Consider the following 21252-nt stretch of genomic DNA (forward strand, 5'->3'; position numbering starts at 1 on the left):
AGCTACTATCAGAAGACTGCAGCTCCGCAAGTGAGTACTTCCGGTAGGTGCTGCAGACCCCTATAACTGCTGATCGGCAGGGGTGCTGGGTGTCGGACCCCGACCGTTCAGACACTGATGACCTATCCTAAGGATAGATCATCAATACTAAAGTAGTGAACAACTTCTGTAAGTCTCTGTAACTAAAGCCGCATTGAGCTGATGGCTGGAGATCACTTGTTATGCCCAGTAACCCAGTAGAAGTTGGATTTCATTTGTTTGGTCTATGTGGTGACCTTTAATCTTCTCTTAAATTTCCTGTTCCACTTAAGGTACCGTATCTTTTTTTTTTTTTTTTTTTTTTTTCTGTGAGAACACATGATGGTGAGATAACAAGCTGCCTTCCTATGCTCTTTTTAGACATGCAGAAAAAAAAGCTTTTTAATGCCAACATAGTTCTCAATTTGCAGAGATACTATAGATTACAAATTTTCGCAGTCCTATCCTATAGGTGGAATTTCCACACAAACCATTGATATTGTATGTTTCCTTATCTTTCTGTATGTTCTGTTACTATGAAGATAGTGGTTTTTTTAATGCAATGAAGGATTGTATCAAAAGAAAAATTGTATTGTCCAATCATTAGAGCAGGGGTCTCAAACTGCGTTCCTCGAAGGCTGCAAGCCATGCATGTTTTTCAAGATTTCCTTAGCATTGCACAAGTTGCTGGGATCATTCTCTGCAGGTGATAATTTAATCACCTGTGCAATACAAGGAAATCCTGAAAACATGACCTGTTTGCGGCCCTTGAGGAATGCAGTTTGAGACCGTATGCTTAACTACCTAATCTCCTGCAGATAATAACAGTGATTTTGCCAAAACTACACTAAGCAGCCTAGTAAGTGACACATATCACTGGAATCTGGGTCTCTGTATCTACATCATGCTACTCTTAAGTTTAGGTAGCAAAAACTTGATGACCTATTCCCATTTAATGAAAAACTTTGAAAACCTCATAGATTGTTCAGAGATGTTTTCCTGTAGAATAAATGATTCTTGGGGAAGACTTGGCCTTTTGCACAGGGATTCCAATGGTGTATGCAACTTTTTTTTTTTTTTTTCTTCTTCTTTCATACTGTTATGGAATTCAACAAACCTGAAACCAAAGGCTTTGAGACCGAGTGGAGGGCTCTGGGAAAGCCACATTATGGCTCAGCACAAAACATAACAACAGTATAGCAATGTGCACGAGTGCACCCCCCACCTCGTATAAGGGCAAGACATTAAGATCAGACATGCTTGTTATGATGAGATTGGACGTCCTTGTATTTCTTTTCTTTGAAGATGGAAGGGGACTGGACAACCCCTTTAAGAACAAAGCCTCATGAATCCTTACAGCGTGCACACTGTAAAGATTATCCAGTGTTGCTGCGGAGTCGGTTTTCCTCAGAAGACCAGACAACCCCTTTTAAAGGGACTCTGTCACCAGAATTTGGAGGGAACAATTTTCAGCCCCAGGGGCGGAGTTTTCGGGTGTTTGATTCACCCTTTCCTTACCCGCTGGCTGCATGCTGGCTGCAATATTGGATTGAAGTTCATTCTCTGTCCTCCGTAGTACACGCCTGCGCAAGGCAATCTTGCCTTGTGCAGGCATGTACTATGGAGGACAGAGAATGAAGTTCAATCCAATATTGCAGCCAGCAGGTAAGGAAAGGGTGAATCAAACACCTGAAAACCCCGCCTCCATGGCTGGACATTGTTCCCTCCAAATTCAGGTGACAGAGTCCCTTTAATGACAGATGAGTAGATCCTTCACCTTGATGGCGCTACATGATGGATGAGTCTGATTGGCTATGGATTTACTGGTGGGCTTGTACACAGCAGCCAGTCTGAACACTGCGCTTCAGCAGCCACAATGTTTTTTTTTTTTTTTTTTTTTTTTTAATATATATAAAGTGTTTTCCAGAATAAATTGATACTTTGTGATTTCTATTTTTTTTAATCCCGCATGCCAGGTCTGTTTACGCTGAGTAACAAAGCACAGTGGGCGTGAGATTTGTAGAAATCCCATCCACTTTGCTGGACTGTAAGATGCTGCGTTTCTGACACGGCAAAAATGGTGTCAAAAACTCTGTAAAATCTCATTGTGCGCACACCGCCTTACTCTAATATAATCTGCCAAAGGAACAACTATACAGTGAGCAATTCTATAACCTTAAAGGGTAAAAAAAAGCATAAATCCTATGCCTCCCAACTAGTGCAGGAAACTGTACGGATGGCGGTACCGGCTGGGCACACCTTGTGTTGGATCTCCACTTACATGTAGCCTGCAGCTGTACGACCACAATGCCTCCCGCCACCCTTCACACCCAGTAAAGCAGCTGTGTCCATGTGACCTCTGCTGACTATTTTGCTTGGAATCAATTTGAGAAGTTTTGTGTTTTTAGGTTAGTTGTCATGACAACAGGGAAACAGCTGGATGAAAGGGGCACATTGTATGAACACAGGAATCGGGCCAGTGGGGATCCCATGACTTAAAACGATAAGTGTGCGGTAGAAAAAAAACCAAACATGAATAATGCTTAAAAAAAAAACTTTTTAAAATTTCCTTCCCTTTATAAAAGGAACATGTCAAAATAATAAAAATGCAGGCCTTATGTTGGAGAAGGAAGATCTGAACAATTTACACTCAATTTTATGAGCAAAGATGTGCTACAACCTGTGTTTTAATCATTTTCCTCTTCTCATTCTCGGCTTCTGATTTTATTCGGTGACTGTCAGTCTTGCTTATAGAAGTGTGCATATGGAGTAGCTGTAAATCACTGATAGGACCACCCACTTAACTAAAAAGATCAAAATAAGGCAAAGCTAAACTTTGTAAAATATGATGCGTGTGTGTATATATATGTATATATATATATATATATATATATATATATATATATATATATATATATATATATATATATCTATATTTTTTTTTTTTTTTTTCTGTCCCATAAAACTAACATCCATCTTTTCTCCCTCCTCCTACCCTATGACCTGCTGCCTGCAGATTAGTTTGCACTTTCAATGTTCCCTTTAATATATATATTAGAATTTACTCCATACCATTACGCAGTGGTCTTGAGATGCTTTCTTATTTCTAGAAGGAATCCCTCTGTAGGAACGCCGCCTTATTCTGCGGCTCGCCACCTTTTGAAGTTTCGCTCTTCCGTAGCATTCCAGAACTCCCCTATCTGTATCTCTCTGGTCATGTAACAGCTGTAGGAAGCTTTGGCAGTAGGTTACTGGTTTGGCTCTTGGCGTGTTTTTTGTGGCGAGTTACACAAGGGGATGATACGTGTTCTTCTTGGCAGAAATGCAACTTTTGTGGGGATTGATGCCGAGCAGTTGCAGTGAAAAAAGGCCGAAGAGATTCCCCCTCGTGCATCCTAACACCCCCCTTAATGGCACGGTATTCAGATTCCAGGCGTCTCTGCTCATATTTGTGTGTCCCCAGGTGACCCATAAATGGGAACGTGGCATGTTCTCTGCTGTGAATGTATAGACACTTAAGCTGCTCCTGAATTTAGTTTCCTGACCTAGAAGTAACTTCTCTTACGGATTAGGAGTGGATAAATATTTTGGACTAATATGTCAACTTGCAATCATGGTCCCCGTCTGTATTTGAGTTTTGGCGCACGCGAGAGTCTAATGCTTCATTTTAAATGCTACCTTTATCACTGTCGAAAAAAAACCATTATTGCTTCACAATACAGTACGTGTTCCCCGGCTAGCCAGATAGTAGAGACCTTCCCATAACCTATCAATGTGATATACAAACTACTGTGGCCAGCACATCTGTAAATGAAGATAAGAAAATCACTTTGAATTCCTGATGAACTGATGTTGGGTTGTGTTCACACTTCCATGAGCTGGTCAAGATCTGTTGTAAAACACAACCGACGCTTCAGTGATTAGAGTTCAAAGGTTTTGCAGTCATTGCGTGTGGGATCACGACTGACCAGGGTGCCGAGTTCATGAACGCTTTGGCCCTCAATCATCTGTGTTTTTTCGCCCAAATTCTGGCTTGAAATGCCTTGATGAGTATGTACAAAAATTTTGCAACTAGAGTTGTGCTAAATATTTAATGACTTTTGGCTACAACATGCCAATTTTGCCCAGATTTGCCAAAATAAGTGAAATGGGGGTTGACTCCATAGTTCATCAAATTCATGTTAAGCAATGGCATTCCTTATGCCAGAAATTAAGATTGGTGGCGTGGCACCCCAAGACTTAAATAAAATAAATCACCAGACAGATTCCCTTTATTTAGAGGAGTCATGTACTAGCCATTCACACCCAGACACAGTCCTAACCTAGTTGTCCATTTTTCTTCCTTGCATGCTCCTTTATCCAGGATGTCTGGTTTATGGCGTAGAGGTGTGAGGAGGCCAGGGTGGTAGGTTGTGATGAGGAGCTGTTGCATTCCCACACCCTGGCCCCCACAAAGTCCTGTCTGCTGTGTGTGACATGTGCGCAGTAGCACACTCACATTAGACTCAAGAGTTTCTTCTGATTCTGTAAATTCAGCTCCAGATTCCCGGTTCACACAAACACCTCCAGACTCCATGTCCATACTTAACAGTACAAGTTTACTTGTATACTAGTGTCTTCAGGAAGGAAGTTGTATCAAGAACCCTGTTTTCATGTCTCTTCTGACAATCTCTGTCCAGCAGACGCACCTGTCTCTTCTGTGGCATTTGTGCCCCTAGGTCCACCAACTTTTTCCCATTCCCCCTGTCCGGTTTCAATTGGAAAAGGTAAAAGCCGCTCTCATTTCTGCCTAATCCCAGCCGTAGGCCCCGCATTCTCTTTGGAATGATTACTTCTTTATATGGTGACAACTCATAGTAACATAGTAAGGCCGAAAAAAAAAATTTGTCCATCCAGTTCAGCCCATAACTCGCGCGCTGCTTAGCCTGGGGCCCCTTATTGCCTCAGCAAACATCACCCCTGCGGGTATCTATGTGTCCTCTCTAACTGCTACATCACTTTTGTCTCTACTAAACAGGAAGTCTCGCACTATAGCTCACTGCTCTGCACTACTCCCATCTATAACTTCTCCCAGCCTGGAAAACCCCTTATTCTTACTAAGTTTATTCTAACACTCGCATTCCCTATCTATATTATGCCTCACTAAACTATTCTCAATATTGACCTATTCTACCACCTCCTATATTCTCTCTTCCCCTAATCCTATACAGAATACATGTACATACACATTAAAGGTAACCTGTCACCCCGAAAATCGCGGGTGAGGTAAGCCCACCGGCATCAGGGGCTTATCTACAGCATTCTGTAATGCTGTAGATAAGCCCCCGATGTTACCTGAAAGAGGAGAAAAAGACGTTAGAGTATACTCACCCAGGGGCAGTCCTGCTGCTGGTCCGGTCGGATGGGTGTCTCTGGTCCGCTGCGGCGCCTCCCATCTTCATTCCATGACGTCCTCTTCTTGTCTTCACGCCACGGCTCCGGCGCAGGCGTACTTTGTCTGCCCTGTTAAGGGCAGAACAAAGTACTGCAGTGCGCAGGCACCGGAAAGGTCAGAGAGGCCCGGCGCCTGCGCACTTCAGCCACGGCTCCGGCGCAGGCGTACTTTGTCTGCCCTGTTGAGGTACTGAAGATCAGAAGAGGACATCTTGGAATGAAGATGGGAGGTGCTGCAGCGAACCAGAGACGCCCATCCGACCGGACCGCAGCGGGACCGCCCCTGGGTGAGTATAATCTAACATCTTTTTCTCCTCTTTCAGGTAACATCGGGGGCTTATCTACAGCATTACAGAATGCTGTAGATAAGCCCCTGATGCCGGTGGGGTTACCTCACCCACGATTTTCGGAGTGACAGGTTCCCTTTAAAATAACAGTAAACTAAAACATTCATAAAGCTCTACGGAACAGCACATATTTAATGTGAACATTGTTTGAGGGGGAAGCATATAATGGCCTCTGTCATCCCCTTACAGGCTGTCTTGCTGCTGACCTGTGTGCTCCTCACAGACCTGTTGCTGTATTGTGTATGTTGGCAGGTGATTGTGGTTTGGAGCTTGTCCTATCTAAATGTTTTTGCTGTGAAGACTTTAACTCCAGCGCTGCTAGAGCAGCCTGCACCCTGTTGTAGCACTGAACCTTAGGCTATGCATAATTATTATCCAAGAAGTGTTCCCTGCATTGCTTTTGTAATAAAGCATTTTCACGGAAATTCTTTGCATTGGTATAATCTGTGCTCTGCAGGGATCCGGCTATGGTCATTGCAAAATCAATGTTGCCTCAAAGGGGTTGTCCACTACTAGGAAAACCACTTCTCATTCCCCGTATTTGACCCTGATTTTAAAATAAATAAATAAAAATAACGCCTATACTCTCCTCCAGTGACTGCACCGTGCTGGCGCTCGCGTTCCTGGGGATCACTTGCGGTGGTTGTGACAGGTGATCCAAGAGCCCAATCAGTGCTAACGTCACCGTCTCCGCCTTCAGACGTATGTGTGATTTAACAGGGAAGTGAGTGGCCGGCCGCAGCGCTTGCTTCCTCTTGATTAGGTATACATCCGAAGGTGGGGATTGTGATGCCAGCACGGATTGGGAGCAGGGATTACTTGTCATAACAGACGCACGTTAGTCCCATGAACACAACTGCTGACACTGTAGCGGAGTGTTCTTAATTTTGGGGGAATGAGAAGGGGTTTTCCAAGCAGTTGACAACTCTTTAATCAAGTGATGTTACGGAGATTGTCCGTCAACTTATTAAAAAAAAAAAAAAGTGTGATTGGGCGCACACGTTTATTTTTTTTTTTTGCCAATATATTTCAAGAATCAAATGTGCATCACTCTTGAGTCAAGTTGTCATCCAATTATGACTGAAGGGATAAAAATGTGACCACAAATACAATATAGGGAGAGTATAGGCAGGAGGTACTCCTGCAGTAATGGTGGGAGGTCACACTGGGTGGTCGCTGTTACAGTAGAAGGAAGAAAAAGGGCAGGCAGAGAAGATGCTGCGAAATATAGCTTGGAAGCAGTCCCTTTTTTTATCTAAACAGGAAATGTTCCTGATGAGAAAAGTGGTTACAAACATCATCTGAAATCCATAAAATCCAATATACCCCATTACCAGCAGACTAAAGACACAGGCTATTTACGGTACTTTTTTAAAACTTGCTGGATAAAAGCTTTTCAGAAATGTGAATAAGAGAATATAATATTGTACATGTTCTTTAAAATTTCTCGTGTGTAAAATAAGCAAAAGGAGCCAAATGTACATGGACTCTACTGCTGTTGTTGCATTAATATAGTTACTGTTACAAAGCATGCCTTGCAAACTTGTAGATCAATATCTTTAATTGACAGATGTACAGCTATCTAAATTTGTAGTGTAGCTTCCCTAGAATTCCAGGATTTGTTAGCACTGATGTACTACAATGGCATTTCCCATTGTATTCACTTCCTTGTTAAGGGTACCGTCACACAGTGAAATTTTGATCGCTACAACGGTACGATCCGTGACGCTCCAGCGTCGTAACAATATCGCTCCAGCGTCGTAGACTGCTGTCACACTTTGCAATGTACGACGCTGGAGCGATAATTTCATGACTTATGTGCGATGTAGAAGCCGTTGGTTACTATGCGCACATCGTATACGATATATGTTACACCATGCGATCATGCCGCCACAGCGGGACACTAGACGACGAAAGAAAGTTTCAAACGATCTGCTACGACGTACGATTCTCAGCGGGGTCCCTGATCGCAGGAGCGTGTCAGACATTGCGATATCGCTCGAACGTCACAGATATATCGCTCGAACGTCACGAATCGTGCCGTCGTAGCGATCAAAATTTCACTGTGTGACGGTACCCTAAGACTTGGGACATTTTTTTTCTGTACACAGATTTCATCTCGGCCAGAATTCTTTACATTGTTGTGTTGATTGGGGTTCCATGTCTCCCCCTCTTTTCCGAAGCCCAGGGTTACGATCCAGACGCTCTCCATAGGATCATGTTGCCATTTCCGTCTTTTCAGTTGAGATTGCTGTTTAGTAAAGAAAAAGAACAATGCATTTCTGGACATTAACCCTCCCTAAGCAGGTTTCTTAGTTTTCAGCCTCTTCGTCAACACAATGCATTCAGAATCGGGGAAGGATGTTCATTTTGGCAGCTGATTGTTGCTATGCTGATGCAGTGGCCCAAGCACGTCTCTGGATTCCAGGGGAAATAGGAAGCTTGGCTGTTTCCCGTAGGGAGGAGACTGTCTAGGTTATCTTAATGAAGTTGGTGATTGATATATGCACTGATTTTCAAGTGCTTAATTACTTTTTGGAAGACCCTTGATAAAATATAATTTTGAAGGTTGGTATTAAAAATTTGTGATCTCTTTCCTCCTTCTAGAAATAGACTTATGTTAACATAAGCCTCCAGGTGTGAACATTACATGGCTCATCATAAGGCTATTGCTTGGATGGCGTGGTACATATTGATAAAATACTTTTAATTGTAGTCCTTTTTAAGAGGTGTGGTAGATCGACTCACTCGGTTACTTAAAGAGGTAGTCATAAGAACATTTTCCGTTTTTTGTTTTCTACTGGTTTATCACCTGTATTGCATAAACCAGTCCAAAATTACCGTAGGTAAACAAACACTGCCCTCCTGGCATAGCAGGAAAAACAAAATGGCATGCAGTACAATCTGTGTGGTGAGGGGATATGCCTGCTCAGTGCAACAAAAACAAGGTTCAGTCCTCTTTAACACTAGCACAGATTTGGAGCTCTCATCTCCAGATACACCTAGCACTGAATGAATCCAAAGGCTCTGCATTTACCTTCTGGACCAAACCCTGGGGTGGAGATATGGTCAACAACCTCCCACCCACTCTTCATATATTTACAAAAACCCAGCCTTTATTATGGCCAATTAGTCCCTCTCCGCTCTTGCCATGCTGAAGCATTTTTTTCTAGGTTCATAGAACTGAAACGAACATCCTGAGTGACATTTCTCCACTACAGTATTTTACTAGTGACTGTCTCGCATATCCTTCCCCCATCCCTCTGCCCAAAGCTGGGGGTTATGGCACCTTCAGTGACAGTCTAGACAAAGCATCTGTGTTGCCGTGTAGTTTCTCTCTATGCTCTACAAGGAAGCTGAAGTCCTGGAGCACTAGAAACCACCTAGTCACCAGGGCATTCTTTTTCCTTTCTCTCATCCATCTCAGAAGTACATGGCTTGACACTAACCTGAACCTTCCGCCTAACAGTTAGTACCTCAGAATTCTTGGCCTTTAAATGGGCAGTTGACACTTTCTCCACAATGGCATTCTTTTCACAGGAGGACAGTTTCCTACTTTGGTGAAAAACACGCAATCCTATACCACTCTATTTTCTGGTACAACACGTCTCCTAAACCCGACCTCTGAGGTGTCTGTCTGGACCATGAACTCTTTATTGAAGTCAAGTGTGACCAAGGCCAGCTGAGTACACAGGGCGAGCTTCAACTCTTGGAACGCCAACTCTGCTTCGGAAGATCACTTGGCCATCAATGTTTTAGTGCCTTTAAGGAGGTCGGTCAGGGGTGCGGCTATCATGGTGAAATTCAGTACGATTTTCTTCTCCATCGCTGGTAGACCTTGGCATTTCCGTCACCCATCTTTTCAAACACTTCGTATAGCACCTGCCACTTGGCTAGAAATTTACTTGTGACAGTGGGAATCTGAGCCAATGCCTCATCTCCAGGGTTAAACTGTCTCATCCTTGCTGATCGATTGTAGCCTCTTGTCCTGAAGGAGGCTCTTTCATAATCTGCATCACTTTCACTATCCTTCCCTGCAGCTGGTCCACATGCTCGATTTATGATCTGGGGAGGGTGTAACCTCTGCTTCCCAGGTCTCCTTGGCAGTATCCAGAAGTCCACGAGGGTTCTGGCCATGCAACAGGTCAAATGGAGAAGGGCCTGTAGAGGCCCGAGTGACTTCTCTAAGTAAAAACAGCAGATTCAGGACTAGGCAATCCCAGTCTAGGCTATCCTTCTCCATGACCTTCTTGAGCATTGACTTAAATGTTTTGTTGAACCTCTCCCCCAGGCCGAGGGTCTGCGGATCATTCACCGATGTCATGAATTGCATAATATGAAGAGCCTTACACAAATCCCTCATCGATTTAGACATGGTCCATCAAAATCTCCTCTGGCGGGCACGTCTGGGGAAAAATATGGACTTTCGGTATACTCTGGGAGGAGGAGTTTCTATTGGTGATCTCTGGTCGACTTAACTAGGGGTCTGACAAGATCCATAGCAATTCGGTCAAATGGGACCTCTATAATGGGTTATGGCATTGGGGGACTACAAAAGTGAGACTCGAGCAGTAAGCTGACAGGTGGGATAGGATCGCCAATGGTTAAACTCTGTTACATCCAGGCCAATAGAACCTCTAAAGCTCTTGAGATTTGTCTAAACCCAGCCAGGTTGAACACCCTACACCTATAGGATCTCGCTACTAACAGTTGCTTTATAAACTCTCACCAACTCCTCCCTCAGTTTAGTTACTCTGTATAGCAAGTCCTAATTTACTGTAAGGTATGGAAACCTGGTGTAGGTTCCCCTTGCTCTTGAACGACTCCATTTAGAACAGTAACATTATCAAACACTTATTTTAAATGTAAGGTCCTTCATTTGAGCAGTCTCAAAGTTTTTCACAGGCCACCCATAACTCAGGATTATCTGCCTCCAAGGACACTGTCCTTCTCCCCCACAAGGACACAGAAGTGAAACCCGTCAGACTCTAGGGTGGTGACCCATCTTTTATCCTAGCTCTGTCTCCTTCCCCCACAAGTCCCAAAACAAAAGTCACGGCCTATTATAGTGGGGTGCAATAAGTCCTGGACAAGCTGACCTCGGACTCGATACCTTGGGCTGTTTCAATGTTTACTCTAGCCACAGGATAGTCTTTAGCATCCCTGTGGATGTAGCTGATGCCAACTTTCTTCCCAGGGATCGGCTGGAGGAGGAGTGTGGCGCTCACTAGGGTCACTAAACTCCCAGTTTAGCAGTCTAGTCCCATTGAGACCATTCACTTTTTTTATGGGACAAGCTTGTGGCACCTCGCTGAGTGAACAGTTCACACTGCAGGCCGGATAAGTACAGGTCCTTCTCAAAAAATTAGCATATAGTGTTAAATTTCATTATTTACCATAATGTAATGATTACAATTAAACTTTCATATATTATAGATTCATTATCCACCAACTGAAATTTGTCAGGTCTTTTATTGTTTTAATACTGATGATTTTGGCATACAACTCCTGATAACCCAAAAAACCTGTCTCAATAAATTAGCATATCAAGAAAAGGTTCTCTAAACGACCTATTACCCTAATCTTCTGAATCAACTAATTAACTCTAAACACATGCAAAAGATACCTGAGGCTTTTATAAACTCCCTGCCTGGTTCATTACTCAAAACCCCCATCATGGGTAAGACTAGCGACCTGACAGATGTCAAGAAGGCCATCATTGACACCCTCAAGCAAGAGGGTAAGACCCAGAAAGAAATTTCTCAACAAATAGGCTGTTCCCAGAGTGCTGTATCAAGGCACCTCAATGGTAAGTCTGTTGGAAGGAAACAATGTGGCAGAAAACGCTGTACAACGAGAAGAGGAGACCGGACCCTGAGGAAGATTGTGGAGAAGGACCGATTCCAGACCTTGGGGAACCTGAGGAAGCAGTGGACTGAGTCTGGTGTGGAAACATCCAGAGCCACCGTGCACAGGCGTGTGCAGGAAATGGGCTACAGGTGCCGCATTCCCCAGGTAAAGCCACTTTTGAGCTACAGAGAAGCAGCACTGGACTGTTGCTAAGTGGTCCCAAGTACTTTTTTCTGATGAAAGCAAATTTTGCATGTCATTCGGAAATCAAGGTGCCAGAGTCTGGAGGAAGACTGGGGAGAAGGAAATGCCAAAATGCCTGAAGTCCAGTGTCAAGTACCCACAGTCAGTGATGGTGTGGGGTGCCATGTCAGCTGCTGGTGTTGGTCCACTGTGTTTCATCAAGGGCAGGGTCAATGCAGCTAGCTATCAGGAGATTTTGGAGCACTTCATGCTTCCATCGGCTGAAATGCTTTATGGAGATGATGATTTCATTTTTCAGCACGACCTGGCACCTGCTCACAGTGCCAAAACCACTGGTAAATGGTTTACTGACCATGGTATTACTGTGCTCAATTGGCCTGCCAACTCTCCTGACCTGAACCCCATAGAGAATCTGTGGGATATTGTGAAGAGAAAGTTGAGACGCAGGACCCAACACTCTGGATGAGCTTAAGGCCGCTATTGAAGCATCCTGGGCCTCCATAACATCTCGGCAGTGTCACAGGCTGATTGCCTTCATGCCACGCCGCATTGAAGCAGTCATTTCTGCCAAACGATTCCCGACCAAGTATTGAGTGCATAACTGAACATTATTATTTGATGGTTTTTTTGTTTGTTATTAAAAAACACTTATTTGATTGGATGGGTGAAATATGCTAATTTATTGAGACAGGTTTTTTGGGTTATCAGGAGTTGTATGCCAAAATCATCAGTATTAAAACAATAAAAGACCTGACAAATTTCAGTTGGTGGATAATGAATCTATAATATATGAAAGTTTAATTGTAATCATTACATTATGGTAAATAATGAAATTTAACACTATATGCTAATTTTTTGAGAAGGACCTGTATAGTATGAACAGCAACGTCACGGGCTACAGTCAATCTGCTCAGAGGTCAACAGGCGGCAATATGGCTTAGGCTGTGACATTTTCAGCATAGAATATTGTCAGCTGGGACCATTTGGCACGATCTCACCCCTGCTCCTTTTGGCCCTTTGCCCCATGTTGGGACCTTCCACTATGGAGTGGATTGCCTACTCAAAGAACCCTCAACCCCCTTCTTCCCGATGCCTTTTGACCAGTCCGATCAGGTTTTCGGTGTTTCGGGAAACCCTGGGCAACCCAAGTCTGTAATAACCTCAAAAGGGAGTGCCCAAACCGGTCCATCACCATACGCTCTTTTATCTGCGCGGAGGTAGAGGATTCTGTCTGCAACCATTTTTAACCAGGTGCTGTAGATCAAACCTTTGTTAGCAAGGGGGTTTGTCAGTGATGAGCCCAGTAGTGGCCCTGTTGTGCCCTGACAGTCAGTCACCCCCCAAGCTCGACCATTTAATTTTCAATTTCACATATGCTTTGGCGTCTTGTAAAGCTTTGCCATAGTAAGCTTTCTGGGGCTCCTTTTTAAATATGGTGCTGGCACTTCAGGCCAGAGTTTCTCCCTCTCCCCCTTTTTAAAAACTGTCAAAAAGTCTGAGGTCACGCAGGGTCACTTTCTGCAGGGCTCCTCTTTAAAGCCTTCCAGATGGAAAAATAATCAGCTGACCTTGGAGTCGCCACTGCCACTGTAAGGAGGAGAGCCAGCCTCATCGTGCCTTGTCCGTGACGGGTTTGGAACAATCGTTGCTGTCACCCAAGCGGCAGGGGTGAGAGTTTAGTGCCCTGGACAGACCTTTGAACTTGAGATCAGGGGGTGTGAAGGGTATAAAAGGGAACAGGGACCCAGGCGGTGGAAAGCTGTAGTGTGCGGAGGCAGAGTGAGAGCCCTCCTGCGCTCAACAGTCAGGACACAGTAGGCTTAAGTCAGAGAGGCCAACGGAGACTTACCGGAGACTGTAGGAAGAGACGTCTTCTAAGAACCCTGACATCCACTCCCGCGGTATCGCTGAGCGTGAGTGGGCCCTCCCCATGACCAGACCACAGAGGGTGCTGTTCGAGACTCAAGATCCCGGCCATAAACAGAGTGCGGCTGTTGTACATAGACTCTCCCGTCCATATTAGCGTTGTGCCGACGCTTAAGAAGGACTGTCCTCTCTCCATTGAGACTCATCATGGAACTAGGACCCGCGAAAGGACATTCCAGGACCCTCGCCGACACCTGAACCCAGGACCCATCTCCGACAAGGACGCACCGGATTCAAGTGTTCACGCCGGAACGCCACTGCTATCTTCAGAGACTTGTCCTCAACACCGATTGGCTGATAAGTTTGATACCTTTGTACTTTCCTCAACCCTCTATTGCCCCTGCTATACCTACGTCCACCAAACGCCATTTTAGTATCCTTATCGCCCCCATTTACTCTATCCCTGCGTGGAGTAAGTGTATGTTTCCACATGGCATAATACATCAGGATTTGCTGCAGATTGGATGCTGCATACAGGCACAGCATCCAATCCGCAGCGTCCAGATGTTACAGCATAGTAGAGGGGATTTTATGAAATCCCTTCTCCACTATGTGCCCACGGATGCATCAGTCAGCCCTGTGTTCACACACATGCTACGCGTCTTTCTAGACTGCAGAATGTCTATTTTGCGGAGACACTCCATCTCCGCAAGATAAATAACCCGGTCTATGAATACGATGCGGTGGGTCCGCATGTATTCAATGAACACATCCAGAATCGCCGCATGTACAACAGGGGGCGGCGCTTTCGGCAGAGCGTGTTATTCATTGCTTCCAAAGTACTACATTTCCTGACCGTGGAAACATAGCCTTAGGCTAGGGTCACATTGCGTTAGCGCAACCCGCTAGCGCTAAACGGATTGCACTAACGCAATGTTTTTAATGGGGCCGCGTCCCGGGGTCGGGGTAACGTCCCCGCTCTCGCAGATCCCCGATCTGCGAGAGCGGGGAACGGACCGTGGGCGCGCCTCGGACGCTGCAAGCAGCGTCCGCGGCGCGCCAGGAAACACCGGCGCGTCGCTAGCGCGTGCCGAACATGGCACGAGCTAGTGCTGCGCGTTCCCATTGCCGTGAATGGGCGCGCTAACGGACGCGTTGCACGGCGTTAATTTCGCTGTGCAACGCTGTCCGTTAGCGCTTTCCCATTAACGCAATGGGAACCAAGCCTTACGCTGTTCCATTAAAATCCCATATTAACCCTTGTTCTGCCTCCGACGGTTACTGCATCCTGATACCTGCTCACAGCACAAACCACCTCTGTGAGCAAATCAATGTGCTTCTGCTTTTGTCGGTGCTGCTGTTGCTGGAACTTACATAAGCAGCTTGTCTCCTGTTATGCCAGCTGTTGCTGATGGGCTTGCACCAGGTGTTTAATCAGATCCTCCATGCTGTCGAACATTGGTTGCTGGCTTATGGCCGCCTTAATCCAGGACATGCAGTACCTCTGTAGCAGTCATACGTGTTCCCTGGAAATGCTGTCCGCACTTCTAACACCAATTGTAGTAAATTAAGCAGCTGAGCAAGTTAGAGGTAGTCACCGGAATACTTTCCATTTAAGTTTTCAACTTTACCTAATTTTGGACTGGTTTATGAAGTACGGTTTTAATAAACACTGCCCTTCAGGTAAATCAGAAAAAAAAAAAATGGCATACACTACAATCTGTGTGGCTATGGGATATGCCTCCTCAGGGGAACAAAAAACAGGTTCAGTTCTTTAACGCGAGCATAACTCTGGAGCCCTCATCTCCAGACACACTGAATTAATTCATTTACCTTTTGGACCACACCCTGGGGTGGAGATATGAACCGCCTCCCACACACTCTTCAGCTGTTCACAAAAAACCCAGAGCTTAGTATGGCCGATTTAACCCTTTCAACAGATGTTAACCTCAGTGACATAAACCTGGAAAAATGCTCCAGCATACTGAGCGATGCACATCTCCTCTCCAGTATTTTGCTAGTGACCTGTTTCACAGGGTGTTTAATGGCGCCTCTTTTCTTTAAATATTAAGTCTAGAATGCTGGAGATACATTAAAAAAAATCTTGACGGAAAGTGATAAATTGCCTGCCGATCCAGCACTGCAAGTCTTTATTTTCTGTCCTGAAGTCAAGATGTTCCAACTACCCTCTCTTGACTACTGCAGCCAATCATTGGTCTCAGCTGTGATAGTAGCATGACTTGTCATGCGAATGGTTGCAGCAGTCATGGAGTATAGTCCAGACATTATTGCTGCAGGACTGATATCAAAGTCCAGTAAGATCATCAGGGTGGAAGGCAATTTTACCAAATAAGTAAAGGCCCCTGAAGATGGTGAAGATAGGTGATAATGTACTGAACTCTGGGAGCCACATTGATCCCTAGATTGATGCTAAGAAATGCCCTGCAGAAATGGACCATTGGATGCACATGTGCCTTACAGCTCTAATTCTTGCCAGTTTGCCAGAAATCGCTGAGCATTGACTTTTTCTATCAATTGAGAATAATAAGTTTCAGCATCTCCATTTTAAGGTAGTCAAACAAAGCAGTCATGTTCTGAATGACATGACTGTTTTCATCCTAAGTCATGTGACAAACCTCATTAGTGTGGATATTGCCTTTTAGGATTGCTACTTACTGTAGGTGGCACTAGAATTCTAGTGCTCTTCCTCTGACGAGACACATTCATATTTCCCAGTGGAGCATTGTGGCTGAAGTCTCCTCACCTCGGCATGTCAGACTTGACATGTTGCTCTCCGCAAGAAAGAATATTGCCCCTGATTTCCCAGTCACACCTCTCCCCAGCCAAATCGGGTCTCTCACTACTTTGCACTGATAGTGTCTACAACTTAAGATTTTTGGCTTTTATCTGAAGTCATGTGATGAGGATCGTTAAAGTCAATATTGACTTTTAGGATTGCTACTTCCTGTAGGTGGCGCTAGAGTTCTAGCCCTCTTCCTCTCTCATATAGACAATTTGCATGCTTTCATACTGGAACATTATGATTTGAAGTATTGCTAGTTTATCTCTTCCTGGCTCTATAGCTTGGTCTTGATTATTGCTGAGATGCCCAATATTTTGGCATAAACTACTCTGGCCTACAATCATTGCACTGAAAATGAAATCCAACATAGCAGAACGACTTTCACATATTAGATGAGGAACATTTCATAAATTAACTGAGGGTTTTTTGGGAGGCTAAATTACATATTTTGATATGTAAAGTAGAATTTAGACTGTTAACATGGGCCGGCATAAGCCAATTAGTAGTCAAATCCAATCATGATCCCATTGGCCTGCCCTTAGTTAATGGGGAATTCCCGTCAGACATCATATCCATAAATCAAGATAACTCTTGGCATTGTGGGTCTTCCAGAGTGGGGTCTAGTCTAGGGCACCAATGCTTCCATTTGTAATTTCTGTGGGAGAAGTCTCAGCTAGTTAACCTTCAAGGGGCACATACGCAATGTTATTCAGCAGGGTATCTGTTGTATAACTTGGGGTAGATGTAGAATAGATCTTTATGCAGAGAAGCCGCTGATACTTGGAATTCTTTTCTCTATGTAATGTTATGTGTAAGTGATCACTGACTTGCACATCAGAGAATATCGTGCCATTGTGCTTTCATGAGACGGACACAAGGCTCTGTTCATATGGACGAGCGTCATTGCCTCAAGCAAAATTTTCTGCACAATTAATGTGTAATGAAGATTCCTTTTCTTTGAGATTTTCCATTTGTTGGAACTGATTTGAGATGTGGTTCAGTGTTTGTAGTAACTTTTTGTAGTGCGTTTCTTTGGAAGTCACAGGCATCTGACATGTGGTGATGAGCGAATATTGCTCCCTTGTGAACAGGCAACAGATATTTAATATTTACTGCAGTCAAAGAAAAAATGTAAGATTCCGAACATTGAACCTGGTGTCCTATATGGCTGAATTAAATGCCAAATGATAGTTTATTAGTAAATAAAATTTTTCTATATATATATATATATATATATATAATATTTTATTCCTATTGCCTTTCACTGCAATGACTTAAAGGAGCTCTATTAATTTTCATTACCTGCTTGAGGTTAGCACTTTGCAGCTGCTATGAGATAATGCTCCTAATAGAGTGCACCTGTGACTCCTCCGAGTCCTTCTTCTCCACACGTTAAAGGACCGTCTGTTTGGTTGCAGAACTATATTAGTTGGAGTTAGAGGGGGAATTAAGATTCTGGTTTGAACACCTGTTTATGCATCAAAGGAGCCTTCTTAAGTAATAAGCCATGCATGACAAAAGGTAATTGGCTGGGGATAGGGGCTGTTATTGACGTCCAGTTGATGCCTCCACCCACCCCCTGACAACGTTTTCCATTTTCCTGGTGAACTCTGAATGTGAGGTTTTTATATAGTGTCATGAATGGGGATTTAGATCTCTATGGCTTCTTCTGTCTGTTTCCAGCTGTTTTTAATATTTACAGAATAACATTTGCTTTTTCGGGCTATCCAGTCTTACATATCCTTAGTCCATTACTTTTTTATATTGGGCTACACAATCCCATCTGTTCAGTACAAATTGTTATACAGATGCCAAATCAATGACTCTTCCACCTCGACCGAATGGAGACTGCAGGAATTGCGAATTCCAACTTCATATACCTTTTGGCAGGGATTACCAATGTTTTATTTCAGTTGAGCGGACTTCTTAGAAGTGGAATGCTTTTCGAATGTTTTTATGTTCCTGGTCCTTTCATAGTATTGGGTAATTTCTTTTTCTTCTTTATAAAAGGGCACAAAACCCAATGTATAAGGTTTATGAAAGAGCTGCTAATATCATTCACATGCCATTGTATGGTTTCCTGAACTGTAGATATGTGAGAGTTCATGGGGTTTAGACAGTTGTCTGATTTTACTGACCGCCATATCTTTGAAGAGTATTAAGTTGCGGGATGTTATTCACATATACCGTAAGTATAGGCAAAGCCATATATGTGCCATGCTGCAACAGATAGCTGGGACCCCCACTGGGCACAACAAGAGGATAGCTAAGGTAAAATACATTAGGGTAGCTGCAGCCCCCTGCACAGCCGGCTGAGCCAGAATGGCCACTGGGCAGGGAACCGCTGAGGAGGACACGGTGTGAAAGCAGCGCTGCAGCCTCTTTATTCTCAGGACTGGTGGAAGTTCCTGAGGTTGGATCTGTAGTGATCATTAAAAGATTGCATATCCAGGTGATGGGTCACTGATCACATGCTGAAACTATGAAACCCCCTGTATTAATTGTTTTGTACAGGACATTAAAATGGTTATACCAATGGAGATCTATTTCATTGCTGGGACAATAAGGGTATGTGCACACGTATAAGTATTTTGGTGCAGAATTGTCTGCAACTAATTTTGCTCTATTTTATTTATTTATTTTTTTGGGGGTGCAGATTTTCCCCAACTCATTAGTATAAATGAAATGTGCTTTTTAAAAAAAAAAAAAACTCACAGAAATCACATGCTGCATATTTAAATCTGCACGTCCCAAAAAGACCGAGATTCTTATTCATTTTTCTGGCATCGTGAAACCCTTCAGGTTTTGCGACAAATGTGCAATGCGTTCGCTGTCCCTATTCTGCAGTATTGTGCACTGACTGCCATCAGTCATGCAATTGAATGCCCACAGAACCAATTTAATAGGAAGGTGAATAACTTATTGATAGGATTTCCTCCCTCCCTCTAAAAACATAATACCTGAAGGAACATGGGACAAGCATAGGACACTGTATAGGACACTGTAAAACTTGCAAGCACATGTAGCAGTTGGTCTGGTGTGACCTTGAGACCAGAGATGTAACAGACTATACTCTTGGAACCATGAGCCTTAGAGGGAGCCCACCTACCGTTTGTCATCTGTCTTCTAATATGGCAGAGAGAACTGTGGGCCCCTTCAGGCACGAGCGACTAGGTGTGAATCCTGCCTCAGCCCCCATAATAGGCAGGCTTCTTCCGAAGGCCCAAATGCTGCAGGGCTCAAGTGCACACCACAAGTCTCCATGCTGCTATTCTAAACACTTTTTTTTTTATTAAGGTTTATCTGGCTATCGATGTGAATACTTTTCTGCCCAATGATGACAGAAGTATTCTAGGAGTGATACCTTTATTGGCTAACCAGAAAATGTTTGCAAGCCTTCATCAGGTACCACTTCTAGAATACTTCTGTCCTCATTGGGCAGAAAAGTATTCACATCGATTTTTTTTTTTTTCTGGCTAACACGGTACCACAATACAATTTGTTATTGTACATATCTGGCTATCCAAATTTTCCAAAAGTGTACCAATATAGAGCTCCATTACTTCCAGTATTCTGCGATGGAGACCCTTTCTCAACCGGTAAGTTGATATTATGGATCAAATTCACTTCCCATTAGACATATTTAAGATTTCATTTTTTTTAAAGCTAGTCTTAGCCTTTTAAATGGCGAACGAGGAGACCTCAATGATGACATTGACTTGTAACGGCAATGTATATTCTCCAGGTTTACACTTTTTTTTTTTCCCCTTTTTGGTCTCACTTTTACATCTCACATTTACTCCTTCAGCGTCAGCATCCTGATTGGAGCTCCCAAGGCGAATACAACTCAACCACAGGTCATCGAAGGAGGAGCTGTGTATTACTGCCCATGGGAAAGGAATGCTAATGACTGCACGCCAATCGAATTTGACAAAGAAGGTAATTTCTAACACAATTCTGCTGCACAATGCAAAAATATACAAGTTATTGAAAAAGGTGGTGTTTGTTTTTTTTTTTATGCAGTATTTTTTTAAACTTAAAGATGGGAGTAAAACCTTTTTTTTCCTTTTTAGAACTATATAGCTTTGCTTACAATGCCGACCTTTTTACACTTGTTACTGTTAAAAATCTAGTCATATGAGCACCTTTTTTCTGTCCATTGAAGCTCAATGTTGGTCAAAAATGGATGAGATTAATCTTTTGTAACTGAAGGAACATTGGTTCAAGTCGATCAGATTTAATCAGAGTGATCATGAGATCTACTTTAACATGGTTCTAATATAATAAACTGGTGTCATTTTAAGATTATCTTCTAGCCATTATGTATAGCTTGGACCCCATAACGCTGGTCAAAGTAAAAAAAAAAATAAAAAATTCAGTAGCCTCTTTCTAGGTTCATAGATGTTGTAAATCGCTCTTCGTGATCTGTTGAGCCTTTCTCATTTTACCAGTTCTTTCTTGAGTAAACCTCATTTGGAGAATTGCCTCCAGGGGAGCTTTGCTCCGTGTCATCACATCAAGGCTGTTGAGCTCACCTCTCAGGTTGTTCTGTTTTGAAGGTGTGCATGTAGAACAAGCTGTCACAACTTTGGCATAAGCACTTTTAAACTACAGATGACATCACTGTGATTTGTATTAAGCACCCTGCTCTGAAGTCATCTGTTCTGTAACATTACTGGCAATTAGAAATGAAAATTCTATAAATTTTAAAACTTTTGAACTTTTTGTGAT

General features: G+C 43.4%; 1 protein-coding gene across 1 annotated transcript in view; it reads left to right on the forward strand.

Annotated features, from left to right (window-relative positions):
* Positions 1–21252, forward strand: part of ITGA5 (integrin subunit alpha 5) — a 143096-nt gene that overhangs the window by 56913 nt on the left and 64931 nt on the right. The window contains exon 2 of the mRNA XM_069758712.1: positions 20330–20460. Coding sequence (XP_069614813.1) covers positions 20330–20460 — 131 coding nt within the window. The remainder of the gene's footprint in view (positions 1–20329; positions 20461–21252) is intronic.

This window comes from Ranitomeya imitator, chromosome 3 (genome assembly GCF_032444005.1).
Source record: "Ranitomeya imitator isolate aRanImi1 chromosome 3, aRanImi1.pri, whole genome shotgun sequence".
NCBI classification, from domain to species: domain Eukaryota; kingdom Metazoa; phylum Chordata; class Amphibia; order Anura; family Dendrobatidae; genus Ranitomeya; species Ranitomeya imitator.